Here is a 15265-nt window from a genome sequence, read left to right as displayed (position 1 = left end):
TAGGTGTTATATTTGATACCAATCTGTCCTTTGAAAATCAAATTACAAATGTTTGTAGAACAGCATTCTTCCACCTAAGACATATTGCTAAATTAAGGCACATGCTCTCTGTTGCTGATGCCGAAAAACTATTTCATGCATTCATGACCTCAAGACTAGATTATTGTAATGCATTACTGGGAGGATGTCCAGCAAGATCAATAAATACAGTTGGTTCAAAATGCAGCAGCCAGAGTGCTAACAAGAACCAAGAAATATGATCATATTAGCCCCATTTTATCATCATTACATTGGCTACATTTTAAATTCTGTATTAATTTTAAAATTCTGTTAACTACATACAAAGCTTTGAATGGTCTAGCTCCGCAGTACTTAAGTGATCTTCTACCACGCTATATTCCAACATGTTCATTAAGATCGCAAAATTCTGGCCTGTTAATAGTTCCTAGAATACCAAAATCCACAAAAGGAGGTAGATCCTTTTCATATTTGGCTCCTAAACTATGGAATAGTCTCCCAAACACTGTTTCGAGATGCAGACACGCTCTCTCAGTTTAAGTCTAGACTAAAGACTCATCTATTTAGCCAGGCATACACCTAATTTATTCTCCAACCCACAATTAGGCTGCTTTAGTTGGGTCTGCCGGAACCAGAAACATTGAGCATTTTTTACTAATAAGGTTACAGCCATCAGCAATACATTCACTGCACCACACCCTGTCAAACACCTGGCTCCTGTATGCAACTCTTCTTTCCCTACATTCTCTCCTTTAACTGACACAGAGGTCTCTAAACTCCTCCTCTCCAACCACCCCACAACCTGTTCCCTTGACCCCATTCCATCATACCTTCTCCAGGCCATCTCTCCGTCCATCCTACCTGCACTTAAACACATAATTAACACATCTTTTCTTGCAGGCACTTTTCCCACTACATTTAAGCAGGCTCGAGTAACCCCACTGCTGAAAAAACCTGCACTTAACCCCACACAGATCAGAGAACACTACAGACCAGTCTCTCTCATCCCATTCATGGCAAAAACACTTGAAAGGGCAGTTTTCAATCAGATCTCTGCCTATCTCTCACAAAACAAGCTGCTGGATGACAATCAGTCAGGCTTCAAAAGTGGACACTCCACTGAGACTGCCCTGCTATCTGTCACGGAGTCGCTGAGACAGGCTAAAGCTGAATCCAGATCATCCATTCTGATTCTGCTGGACCTTTCTGCTGCCTTTGACACAGTCAACCATCAGATCCTACTCTCTACCCTCTCTAAACTGGGCATCACTGGAACTGTGCTTGACTGGTTCAACTCCTATCTCTCAGAAAGGTCCTTTGAGGTAGCCTGGAGAGGGGAGGTATCCAAGCCACATCAGTTACTTACTGGGGTACCTCAGGGATCAGTGCTTGGGCCGCTTCTCTTCTCCATATACACAACATCACTGGGACCCATCATCCAGTCACATGGTTTCCCTTACCACTGCTACGCTGATGACATGCAACTCTACTTGTCTTTCCAGCCCAACAATACCACAGTGACCGCTCGAATCGCTGCCTGTCTGGCAGACATCTCAGCCTGGATGAAGGAACATCACCTGCAACTCAACCTGCCAAGACCGAACTCCTTGTCTTTCCAGCCAACCCTGCTGTTGAACACAACATCACCGTGCAACTGGGTACAACTACAGTTTCGCCTTCCAAAACGGTCAGAAATCTAGGGGTAACCATTGATGATGAGCTAAATTTCACAGACCACATCTCAAAGACTGCAAGATCATGTAGATTTACACTCTACAATATCAGGAAGATAAGACCCTTCCTCTCTGTACATGCCACACAACTGCTCGTTCAGTCACTTGACATAACTAGACTGGACTACTGTAACGCTCTCATTGCAGGCCTTCCTGCATGTGCTATTAGACCTCTCCAAATGATACAGAATGCAGCAGCACGTCTGGTCTTTAATGAACCTAAGAGAGCACATGTTACACCACTCTTTGTCTCTCTCCACTGGCTGCCGGTTCATGCACGTACTGAATTCAAGGCCCTGATGCTGGCATACAAAACAGTCACTGGGTCTGCTCCAGCATACCTAAAAACATTTATGCAGAGCTACGTTCCCACCAGAAGCCTGCGGTCAGCTAAGGAACGGCGCCTTGTAGTACCAAAACAAAGAGGCACCAAAACACTTTCCCGGACTTTCAGTTTCATCATACCACGTTGGTGGAATGACCTTCCCAACTCAATCCATGAAGCTGATTCACTCACTCTATCTTCAAAAAACGGCTAAAAACACATCTTTTCCAAAAGCACTTAACCGGTCACTAGAAGAAAATAAAAAATTATAAATTATTTACAATTCTTGTTGCTCTTAAATCTGTTTTGTATACTATTCTGATGATAGTGAAACTTTGTAATATGGCACTTTTCGTACCACTGTCTCCTTAAGATGATTTGCTTATGTTTTCCTCTTTTGTAAGTCGCTTTGGATAAAAGCGTCTGCCAAATTAATAAATGTAAATGTTAATCGTAGAAAACATTCCCTGTCTTAGGTCAGTTAGGATCACTACTTTATTTTAAGAATGTGAAATGTCAGAATAATAGTAGAGAACATGATTTATTTCAGATTTGATTTCTTTTATCACATTCCCAGTAGGTCAGAAGTTTACATACACTTTGTTAGTATTTGGTAGCATTACTTAAAATTGTTTAACTATGGTCAAACATTTTGGGTAGCCTTCCACAAGCTTCTCACAATAAGTTGCTGGAATTTTGGCCCATTCCTCCAGACAGAACTGGTGTAACTGAGTCAGGTTTGTAGGGCTTCTTGTTTGCACACGCTTTTTCAGTTGCCACAAATTGTCTATCGGATTGAGGTCACAGCTTTGTGATGTCCACTCCAATGCCTTGACTTTGTTGTATTTAAACCATTTTGCAATAACTTTGGAGATATGCTTGGAGTCATTGTCCATTTGAAAGACACATTTGTGACCGAGCTTTAACATCCTGGCTGATGTCTTGAGATGTGGCTTCAATATATCCACATCATTTTCCTTCCTCATGATGTCATCTATTTTGTGAAGTGCAGCAGTCCCTCCTGCATCAAAGGACCCCCACAACATGTTGCTGCCACCCACATGCTTAAAAGTTGGGATGGTGTTCTTTGACTTGCAAGCCTCACCCTTATTCCTCCAAACATAGCAATGGTCATTATGGCCAGACAGTTAAAAAAAAAAATTCATTAGACCAGAGGACATTTATCCAAAATCTTTGTCCCCATGTGCACTTTCAAATTGTAGTCTGGCTTTTTTTTTTTTTTTGCAGTTTCGGAGCAGTGGCTTCTTCCTTGCTGAGCAGCCTTTCAGGTTATGTCGAAATAGGACTTGTTTTACTGTGGATATAGATACTTGTCTACTTGTCTTGTTTCCTCCAGCATCTTCACAAGGTCCTTTGTTGTTGTTCTGGGATTTATTTGCACTTTTCACACCAATCTACATTAATCTCTAGGAGACAGAATGTGTCTCCTTCCTGAGTTGTATGATGGTTGTGTGGTCCCATGGTGTTTATACTTGTGTACTACTGTTTGCACAGATGGATTTGGTACCTTCAGGCATTTGGTAATTGTTCCCAAGGATGAACCAGACTTGTGGAGGTCTTGGCTGATTTCTTTAGATTTTCCCATGATGTGAGGTAGAGGTAAGGCCTTAAGGTAGGCCTTAAAATACATCCAAAGGTACACCTCCAATTCAGTACACCTCCTGTTTGAAGGATATTGGCTAATTGTCTGAAGGCTTGACATAATTTTTTGGAAATTTCCAAGCTGCTTAAAGGCACAGTTAACCAACTGGAATTGTGATATGGTCAATTAAAAGCTAAACAATCTGTCTGTAAACAATTGTTGGAAGAATAACTTGTGTCGTGCACAAAGTAGATGTCCTAACGACTTGCCAAAACAATAGTTTACTAATATTAAATCTGTGGTTAAAAAAATAGTAAAAATAGTTTTAATGACTTCAACCTAAGTGTATGTACACTTCTTCAACTGTATTTAATATATATATATATATAAAAAGTAAATGCAACAGGTGTTTTTGTTGCACTTATATTGACAATAGTTTTTCTTAGTTGTAAACCTGAAAATAAGCTTAAAATATAGATGTTGAGTTTACGGTTACAATTTGATTTCAGATTCATGAACAGATTTATTCAGACTTGACTTGGCATGCAATGGACTCAGTCTTGAGTCTGACTTGGCCCCCTTTGGACTCTGACTCGATTGTTTAAAGACTCAGACTTGAGTCTGACTCGACTAAGGTGGACTCCAACACTAACGTAAATGCTTCAGGGATAGACATGCGCAATAGCTTTCTAATTCCTTTGTTAATGTTTACATCCTTGAAATAGTCAGTACTCCACTGGAAGCAATTCAAGGGTCTGTATCCCACCCATCTTGCAGTTTAAATGAGTTAGGCAGGGTAATTATATATTTGTCAATGGACAGCGGTCTGGATCCTATAACCCAAGGACTTAATGTTAAAGCTCTGTCATTGCTCAAAAAACAAAACATTGAACTTCATGTCTGAACTCTCAACTTCATCCAAAATTATCCTCTGTGACTCTCCCTGGCTTCACTCTTAATTTCCTATTTCCTGATCTATAAAATGGGTGACCGTGACAATAAATACAAACACACAATATGATAGAAGTAGATGTCTTTATTGTGATCTTAAGTTATGTGAACTAATTGATGACTTTACAGAGCCACACGCACGTGCTTTGCACTCAAGTAATTCCATGGTAAATATAGTGTGAAATATGGAAATCTTAAAGGCTCTGTGCGAAGCTTGTTGAAACCAGATTAAACAGCCCTGACATTCTTAACAGCAGTGACAAGGTAAACAGGAAAACATTGTGCCACAACAGTAATTACAAGCTTTACAATCCACACATCACCGGTTTTAGTACATTGCAGTTAGCAACACTAACTGTGTAAACTATGGTATTTTGGTAGAAATGTTGAATACATTTATAATAAATGTTGCAACATTATACTTATGTTAAATATTATAAATTAGGAGAATATAGGTCATTTTTATTGCACTTATTCTTCATAGAATCTACAAGGATATTGTGATACATTACAAATTTCATAGTTTGTTTGTTAAAAACCATAATTAAATCTGGTAGGAAGAGCATGGTTTTAAATGTGATTACCATAATCCTACTAACACCACAGCACAATTCTGGGTACTATGCAAGAACTGTGGTAAACAAGAGCTTGGACCCCCCTGAACTAAGAATGAAGCTTTTATTTTATATCCTCTGTAAATTAGTTCAGTTTTAATTAACTTTGATAGAAAAAGATCGTAACAATAATTAAGTGCCTGATGAAAGATCTACCTGTTTATCAGTTAAGAAGTCCTACTGTCAGAATATTTTAACACAGCCCAACATACCTTAATTGTTAGGAAAATTTTACAGATTGCATTGTTGGTAATATCAGTAAATTCAAATCTGCCACCCAACTGAAGGCTTTTTTATCAAATGTACATTTCTATGTGATAGAAAATTTGCAATATTAATATTGTTAACTGCATTTGTGTCTCAATAATAATAATGTCACTATAAATAGTAATGTTGGACTGAGTGCATTTAAGTGATTTTATAAATCGTTTGCATGTTTTCTTTCATTCTTGAAAAAAAATTAATAATAATAATTTGCATGCGTGTTATGGTGGTAGGGCATTTGCTCTTCAAAGATTTTAGCCAATCATAACAATGGGTGTGTCTTCAAAGTTAAGCACAATCAAAACCAGGCATTTCACACAAAGGGCCAAAGACAGTTACACAAAATAAACCTGTAAGATGTAAGCTGTAAGATGTCATGGTAATTTCATCAACTGGTATGATGATGGCAGTGGTGGTGGCATAGTGGGCTAAAGCACATAACTTGTTAATCAGAAGGTTGCTGGTTCGATCCCCACAGCCACCACCATTGTGTCCTTGAGCAAGACACTTAACTCCAGGTTGTGCCGGGGGGATTGTCCATGTAATAAGTGCACTGTAAGTCACTTTGGATAAAAGCGTCTGCCAAATGCATAAATGTAAATGATCAAAATGTTATTTTATCCATCCTATAAGAGTTATTGGCAGGTATCATTCTTTTAGTCTCTTTCACATGGTAAAGATTCTCAAGATAAAATGTGCACATTTGGGCAAAACTTCTTTAAATGTCTCCGTAAAGTACTTAATGTGCTGTAACTCTTTCCACACGGAGAGCAATAGTATGGATTCTCTCTAGTATGCACCTTCTCATGTCTTTTCTGCTGTTTGGGACGCTTGAACCCCTTTCCACAGTGTGAGCACTTGTAAGGTTTTTCCCCAGTATGAATTCTTTGGTGCACTTTCAAGTCTTCAGCTCTGATAAAAGCTTTGCCACAATAGCAGCAGATGTGAGATTTCTCACTAAAATGTATTCTCTGGTGCTGTTTCAGATTTGACATTTGTGAAAAACTCTTTCCACAAACAGCGCAGATGTAAGGCTTCTCATTAGTCTCGTGAAGTTTCAAATGTCTTTTTAGCATTGATGCAAAAATAAATTTTTGGCCGCACTGATCACAGTTAAATGGCTTTTCTTCAAAGTGATAGCGTAGATGAAGTCTGAGACCATCTGCCTGTTTGAAACTCTTGCCACACTCTGAACAGTGGTGTAATTGCTTTGAGTGAATATTTGTATGTTTTCTTAGGCTACATGGACTTGCCAAAATCTTTCCACACTCAAGGCATGTAAAAGGCTCTCTAGTGTGCGTTCTCGTGTGCTCCTTAAGACTCTCTTTGTGTCTGAAACACTTTCCACACTGAAGGCATGTGAAAGGTGTCTCACCAGTGTGAGTTCTTGAGTGGACATTAAGGTGTCCTTTTTGTGTGAAATTCTTTCCACACTGATGACATGTGAAAGGCTTCTCTCCAGTGTGAGTTCTGATGTGGACATTAAGTTGTCCTTTTTGTCTGAAACTCTTTCCACATTGAGGGCAGATGAAAGAATGCTTTGTTTTTGCTTTTCGAGTTCTTTTTTGGGAGAATTTCTTATCTGTCTGTGAGCAACTATAAGATTTTTCTCCAGTTATGAAATCACAAGGTTTCTGATACGGCTGTTTCTCCTCCTCTTCGTTAAGTTCCTCACTTTCCTCTTTCACTTCCATAGGGTCTAAAATGAACAAACAGTCATGAGTCAATGCAAGAGGGATCATTAAAGTTATGAATAACAGGAAAATACAGTACAATAAAAGTGAACTACAAAAAAATAGCAGAATACAACAAAGATCAAGTATTCATTTCTATGTAACATTTGTCACACTAAAATGTAAATTCTGTCATTTTCATCATGAATGCACACAACACATTCAGCTGTGCATTTTAATTGTCTGTGCAGATGTTAGTTGTAATATTATATTTATGTTATTTGTATGATTTTCTCCCCTTTTCTCCCAAATTTGGCATGCCCAATTCCCAATGTGCTCTAGGTGCTTGTGGTGGTGTAGTGACTTCAATCCGGGTGGCGGAGGAAGTAGTTCATGCTTAAATTTATGTTATTGACATAATTGATTAATCTTATGCACTGATGAGCCAAAATATTCTGACCACCTGCCTAATATACTGTTGGTCGTCCACATGCCGCAAAAATAGAACCAAGGCATGGACTCTATAAGATCCCTGAAGGTATCTTGTGGTATCTGGCATCAAGACATTAGCAGCAGATCCTTCAAGTCTTGTAAGTTGCGAGGTGGAGTGACCGTGGATCGGACTTGTTGGTTCACAACATCCCACAGATGCTCAATCGGATTGAGATCTGGAGAATATGGAGGCCAGGGCAACACCTTGAACTCTTCACTTTTTCATACAGTTGTATATTCATGCCCTCTTCAATAATAATCACTGGCTTTGCCACAATATATTAGTCATTTAAAAGTAAAAGAGTCCCATAAAAATGTTTGGTTACACAGCCACCAACATTAATAACATACTGTGTTTGCGATGTATCATATTTATCAGATCCAAGCATGTCAATGGCTTATCAGTTCTTCAGCATCAGAAAAAGGTCTTTGAGAGTAGAGTTAAACTGTTTTAATTTAACAGCTCCTGTGATTGTATAACTACAGCCACCAACTCTGGTGAACTGCCTAAAGATTTGATACTTGAATGTTCCTCATGGGTCAGTAAATAAAAATCAAGAATGGACACAAACCTCTTTGTTCTCCAGTGTCTTCATTTTTTAGTCTGAATGGTTCTGATATACTGAAGTCTTCACTCTCCTCTTTAATGAACTCCTCTTTAACAAACTCCATCTTTTCAGGGGAACTTGAAATTGTTTTTGATTTTTTAAACCTGTAAAAGAAAATTAACAACTTTAAATAAAAATACATTAAATTAGTTAATCATGATTAACCTTGTGATTTTTTTAGGTAACACAGTCAGTTTTTCTTTACTATAAAGACTAGGGATGGGCATTTTCAGGTTATTTTTAAAGTTGAGTACTCTAACCCACTGTAAACTATTTCAGAAGATAAAAAAGTGTTGAACAAAATGGCTATGAAAACAATAGGCAGTCTCTGCAGTCTGCGCATGCAATGTGATGGGTCTAAATTTACAAGACGCGTAATACAGATTACTAGCTCTCTTTTGTGGAGGAAGCGATGGTCGGGTAAACTGTACACCGCAAGTCTTTATTTTCCAACTTTTCAGAGAACACAAAACGCTTTGCTTTTCAGCGCAACAAATGAACACACAGATCAACCCCTCCTAAACAGACAAAACAGATAAAACGCCCTTTTATCCCTCTCCAGCTCTCACTGCAACACAAAACAGCTGTTAAGATACTTTCCCATAGGTGTCAATCCTTACCGCTCTTCCTCTCCTGCCCACATCACCGCAACAGTATAACATTATATTAGGCTTCTTTGATAAGCATAATTGTAATGCAATAGAAAGACGACATGTTCTTATTTAAGAAGACATGAGTAATGTAATGTGACCATGCAGTTTAAAACATAAATAGAATATGCCTAATAAAGAATACAAATGTGGTAAACAAAGGAGATTAGAGTAAGAGCGTGCAATTACAGATTCCCTCTCTCTCTCTCTTCCTCCAATGGACGTTTCAAATTTGCTTTTTATATGGCAGTAATAAATTGCATGATGCATAATGACTGTAATTTTACAAGTACACCTTGAACTTTAACCAGATGATCTATGAATATTTAGACAGTGTAGGTTCAGCACTGATGCCCGTCATTTTAATCCTGTTCTGCGTGCATTTGTTCCAAAATACTCTCACAGCGAAATCGTCAGGATTCCTAAGACTTTTCTAAATTTGGCTAATTCGTATGATATTGTGCGACTGCACTAATTCCCACGACTTTCACTACAGCCAATGACATCACTGGACATCTTTTACATCTAATACGCGATGTTGTGTATTCTGTCGCACACAACAGCTTCCTATCATGTGTACACACTCTACTGATCGGTTAAGGGGTTTGGGTAAGGGCATAATAAGCTGCGTTCATACTGCCAGCTACTTTGTCGCTCCATGTCGCCAGTGGTTGGCGGTTAGGTCGCTAGTGGTGTGTATGGCGAGTCTGAACAACACTGTTTATTTACAATTCATATAATTATTAAAATATGAGGATCATACGAGCTCTACCATCTTCTCTCCTGATGGCTGTCGCTCGCGAAAGTCGCTCTTCATTTGCATAAAGTTAAAGATTTCTCAACTTTGTTGAGTCGCTGGACACGCCCACATCCGGTCGCCAACGGTCACACGAAGTTGCGAGCTCTCATTGAAAATGAATGAGATGAGGTGGTTTTTGTCGCTAAGTATATCTTTAAAGCTGCGTTCACACTGCCAGTGACACACAGTGACAAAACTACCTCATCTCATTAATTTTCAATGAGAGCTCGCGACTTCCGGCAAAACGAGCAACGACGACCGTTGGCGACCGGATGTGGGCGTGTCCAGCGACTCGACAAAATTTAGAAATGTGGAACTTTATGCAAATTAAGAGCGACTTTCGCGAGCGACAGCCAATACAAGAGAAGATGGTAGAGCTCACGTGATCCTCATATTTTAAAAATAACATTAATTGTAAACATACAGTGTTGTTCAGACTCTCCATACACACCACTAGCGACCTAACCGCCAACCACTGGCGACATGGAGCGACAAAGTAGCTGGCAGTGTGAACGCAGCGTAACGCCTTGTGAGCGAAACTCGCTCTTATTTCCGCATTAGACATCCGGGAGTTATTGCTAACAAAATCATGCGACATCACACCAAATAGTCACATCGTAAATTTTGTATGACTTTTCATGAGTCAGACTAATTTGTTCAGTTTCCAGTCAAAAAACTTCACCACGAGTCGCTTATAATTCACATCGTGTACATTTACGTTACATGAATTGATGCAGTCACTTTCGTTAATTAAATATGATTGAGAGTCAATACATCTGAAACTCTGCCTTAAAGCCATCATTATTTATTTCATTAAAGTCTGTTATAATTCAAAGATTTCGCCACCTCGACAAGGTTACATACAACTTCCATGTTTGTTAGTATTTCCACATTATTTTCATGTTGAGAAGACAAACTCTGGACATACTGACCAACGTGATCAGCACCTTAGGACCGGACAGTCCCGTAATGAAGCACTTAAGCCCAACTTTATAACGAGCGATCTATGTGCTGGTTTGGGAAACAGGCGTTACTCCATTGTAAAATAACGAGTTCATTATATATTGAACATAAAGTCAAAACACCATGTATATTATAAAGAGAGAGAGAGAGCATGTTCACAATTTTCATATAATTTAAATACTGTATATTTGCATCTAATTCTGTTTTTTTTTATTATTATTATTGTGCGCGAGACGAGTAAAAGAACAGCTGAATAAATGAATAAACATCTGTCCAGATTCCCAAACTATTTTGCATATATTTAATCTGAACAATGCAATTCGATTGAAACTTGGATGCATGTACATGTAGGCGGTTTTTGACGTTGTTTAACTTCTCTGTTTCTCGACAGTTTCAAACACTCACCTTTACTCAGAAATCTAAAGAAAGTATTCAGTGGCGCAGCATTTATTACGTCATCACAACATGACCGTCTTCTTCTTTACTTTTTTGGAGATTCGTTTTCTAAGGGCATATCGCCACCTGCTGGGCTAGTGTGCAACCCTCAAATTAGTGACGGTAAAAAAAGGCAGGCGTGCATAAAAATTCCAGGGCAAGGTGATGAAGATGTGGATAGACATTTATCCTCAACCATTTTCTTTAATGACTGGCAGAATGGAATAATGTAGTTTGGGTCTAAAATTCCAACAAACTCCCTAAAGCAAGCATCTTCAACAATTATAAATGGCCTGCAATCTTTTACAATCGTGTTAAGCAAGGCCCCATCAATCATTTGTTTTCGGATTCCTGTAATACAGTACTTAAAATATAACTGAGGTAATACAGCCTTTAAAACATTAATGTACACAGTTTACCTTCTTCCACTATTTAAGATACATTTTTATAAAGTCTGCAATAGACAAACAAATAATTGACCGATCAGAAGGCTTATACATTGGTTGCTTGTAGCTGTTGGTCCACTTCCTGAAGATGTGTTCTCATGTTTAGCTCTAAAATGTCTCAACATTGTGAATGTGTTGTTATTATATGACAATTGCTAAGAACAAATTCAATTGCTCTCAAGGATGAGCCAGACTTGAGGAGGTCCACAACTGTTTTCTGAGGTCATGGCTGATTTCTTTTGATTTTCTCATCAAGTCAAGTCAAGTGGTTTTTATTGTCGTTTCAACCATATACAGTTAGTACAGTACACAGCAAAACGAGACAACGTTCCTCCAGGACCATGGTGCTACATAAAAACAACAAAGGACCAACATAGGACCACATGAGACTACACAACGAAATAAAATACCTATATAAACTACCTATATATACCTATATAAAGTGCACGTGCAAACATGTGCAAAAAGTACAGGACAGTACAACAAATTACTGACAATGAACAGGACAATAGACAGTGCAGCGCCGACCAGTACTCAGTAGTGCATGATATCATGCAAAGAGGCACCGAGTTTGAAGGTAGGCCTTAAAATACATCCACAGGTACACCTCCAATTCAGTACACCTCCTATCAGAAGCTAATTGTCTAAAGACTTGACATACTTTTCTGCTTAAAGGCACAGATAAATTTGTTTATGTAAATTTCATCCCACTTTAATCGTGATTATAGTCTATTAAAAGTGAAACATTCTGTCTGTAAACAATTGTTGGAAAAATTACTCATGTCATGCACAAGGTAGATGTTCTAAATGACTTGCCCAAACTATAGTTTGTTAATATTGAACCTGTGTCATAGCACACGAAGGCAGCATTATTTTATGTTAAAATAATATCCGACATTTTATTATTGAAGATGTTTTTAGCGCTATGAAATCATATGCATCTCATCTAAAGTGACTTTTGTACATTCTAAAACTAATAAATTATTGTCTATTATGAAGCCTAACATTTATAAAACTATTTAAATTGGTTAATCGATTTATGTGCTTTTCTGGTATAATGCCGAAGTGATTCTTGGGAAAGTCAGCGTCGTCTGTAGTCCTGAACTTCTGTTGCTTCCTACTTTTACCCTGTGGCAGGGCGGAGGGCTGGGCCGGGCCATGATGCTGTACACCCGGCCCCTAATTAGGCTGATCAAGACCCAGAAGTATAAAGGCAACCGGAGGCAGCAGCTTGAGAGAGAGAGAATTACAGGCAGCTGCCAAGTATGTGTTTTTCTTTTTGTTTAAGTTTATTATTAAACTATTATTCACATTGTCAAGCCGGTTCTCGCCTCCTCTTTTCCATTGAATGGTTACATACCCATATTAAGGTCATATGGTAAACATTATAGTAAGCATCAAAACAAAAATAACAAATGAAAATAATAGGAAAAGCACATTTATAAACCTATGCATTTGTATTGTGTGAATGTATTTATATATATATATATATATATATATATATATATATATATATATATATATATATATATATATATATATATTTGTAAAAACGTATGTACATTTAGTTTGTTTAATATAGGTGGGATGAATATTCCAGATGTAGAGCTGAATACAAATCAGTTTTATTCATGAACTTTGTTTGTGAATATGGTAAAAGAAGTCGAGCAATGCTCAGCTGGCGATGTTTATAATCGTGACACGAACCAACATATATAAGCTTTTTAAAAAGAAACATGATGTGTAATACCTGATGACTGTTTGGAAATATACCATAACTCTTAGATGCAATTAAACACCAGCGACACCTGAACACGAGGGCAAAGCGTGCTAAACATGCTTTGACAAAACAGACAAGAGACGATGCCACGGTCCTCCACAGGCCCACACACACACACAACCTGGCAAGGTGCCATGACTGTGACATCACCGGAGGGCGCATGGTGGCAAATTGTGCATAGCGACCACCAGACCCGTGTGAACCACACACAAAGAAACAAACATGAAACACAAGACAGACAGGGGATGATGATGCCATGGTCCTCGTTAGACAAAACCCAACCTGACCAGTTGACAGGACCATGACATCACCGGAGAGCGCACAGCTGTAACATGCGCACAACGGTCCCAAACAACCAGACCCATGAGCTCACAGAACACAAAACACAAAAGCGGGCCGATACTGCCACAGTCCAGTAAGGTAGAACCTCCAACTGACAAGGTGACTGGGCCATGACATTACCCCCCTCGAAGGGATGCCTCCTGGCATTCCAATGGAACATCAAACAAAAGAAAAAAGACAAAAAACAAACACTTAACAAAGAACAAGCAACATCAAAGAAAGGGAGGGAATGGAGGGAAACCAGGGAGGAAAGTTCAATTGGAATTTATTTACAACTCAAAAAGAAAAGTTCATTCTTCAAACAAAGTCAAACCCAGGAACTTTCTCTCCTGAGACACAGGCAGAGATCTGAGGAATCCTCCTCAACAGGGATACTGGGTAAATCACCGGTGGAGGCGGTGGCCAACAAGAAGGTAATCACCCCACACAAGCAGCTATAAGAGCGCATAGTTACACAAACAGTAAACGTTGCAAACACAACAGTGTGAAATATGACAATGATCCGACATGACATTTTAAATTCTATAAATTCTAGAGACTGTTGTATGTGAAAATCCCCAGAAAATCAGCAGTTGCAGACAAACTCGAAGAAGCCAGTCTGGCCCCAACAATCATGCCATGGTCCAAATCAGAGATTTTTTTTCTTTCTCCATTCTGATGGTTGATGTGAACATTAACTGAAGCTCTTGATCCGTTTCTGCATGATTTTATGCACTGAACTGCTGCCACACAATTGGCTGATTAGATAATCACATGGATGATTGTTGGTGCCAGACGGGCTGGTTTTAGTATTTCTGTAACTGCTGATCTCCTGAGAGATCCTGGAGACTCCCGGCAGTTCTGCAGATGGAAATGCCTTGATTATGAGAGAGGTCGTCAGAGAATGGCCAGACTGGTTCGAACTGACAAAGTGTACGGTAACTGGACAATTGTGGTGAGAAGAATAGTATCTTAGAATGCTATTCTGAGATGCGGGTTGGCGCTGTTTAGGGGCATGAGGGGGACCTACACAATATTAGGTGGTTTTATTGTTGTGGCTGATCCGTGTATATACAGTATATAAATATAATAGAAGAAAATAAACTGCAAAAAAAAAGAAACATCCCTTTTTCAGGACACTGTATTTTAAAGATAATTTTGTAAAAATCCAAATAACTTTACAGATCTTTATTGTAAAGGGTTTAAACTATGTTTTCCATGCTTGTTCGATGAACCATAAACAATTAATGAACATGCACCTGTGGAACATCATTAAGACACTAACAGCTTACAGACGGTAGGCAATTAATGTCACAGTTATAAAAACTTGGGACACTAAAGAGACCTTCTACTGACTCTGAAAAACACCAATAGAAAGTTGCCCAGGGTCCCTGCTCATCTGTGTGAACATGCCTTAGGCATGCTGCATGGAGGCATGAAGACTGCAGATGCTGTGTGTCACAGCATCATCGGAATGAGCTTATTGTCATTGTAGGCAATCTCAATGCTGTGCATTACAGGGAAGACATCCTCCTCCCTCATGTGGTACCCTTCCTGCAGGCTCATCCTGATGTGACCCTAAAGCATGAC

General features: G+C 38.8%; 2 protein-coding genes across 2 annotated transcripts in view; both read right to left on the bottom strand.

The window, feature by feature from the left end:
* LOC127645731 (zinc finger protein 721-like) overlaps positions 1 to 15265 on the bottom strand; it is a 73200-nt gene that overhangs the window by 10115 nt on the left and 47820 nt on the right. Inside the window, exons 11-12 of the mRNA XM_052129393.1 lie at positions 8246 to 8385; positions 7059 to 7207 (exon numbers count right to left, since the gene is read on the bottom strand). Coding sequence (XP_051985353.1) covers positions 7059 to 7207; positions 8246 to 8385 — 289 coding nt within the window. The remainder of the gene's footprint in view (positions 1 to 7058; positions 7208 to 8245; positions 8386 to 15265) is intronic.
* Positions 4719 to 11175, bottom strand: LOC127644907 (gastrula zinc finger protein XlCGF57.1-like). The gene is made up of 3 exons (XM_052128354.1): positions 11099 to 11175; positions 8246 to 8385; positions 4719 to 7207 (listed from the first exon to the last, which is right to left on the bottom strand). The coding sequence occupies exons 2-3, from the start codon at positions 8343 to 8345 to the stop codon at positions 6192 to 6194; spliced, it is 1116 nt and encodes a 371-aa protein (XP_051984314.1). The 5' UTR covers positions 8346 to 8385; positions 11099 to 11175; the 3' UTR covers positions 4719 to 6191.

This window comes from Xyrauchen texanus, chromosome 6, assembly GCF_025860055.1.
Source record: "Xyrauchen texanus isolate HMW12.3.18 chromosome 6, RBS_HiC_50CHRs, whole genome shotgun sequence".
Classification (NCBI taxonomy): domain Eukaryota; kingdom Metazoa; phylum Chordata; class Actinopteri; order Cypriniformes; family Catostomidae; genus Xyrauchen; species Xyrauchen texanus.
The sequence above is the reverse complement of the archived record's forward strand: the minus strand, read 5'-3'. Positions and strand labels throughout refer to the sequence as shown.

What these genes read in the sequence shown, in the direction of transcription:
- LOC127644907 (XM_052128354.1), bottom strand. Translation starts at nt 8,345, where the DNA reads ATGGAGTTTGTTAAAGAGGAGTTCATTAAAGAGGAGAGTGAAGACTTC. An exon ending in AGACACTGGAGAACAAAGAG is followed by an intron (nt 7,208 to 8,245) that starts GTTTGTGTCCAT and finishes TGTTCATTTTAG; the next exon opens with ACCCTATGGAAGTGAAAGAG.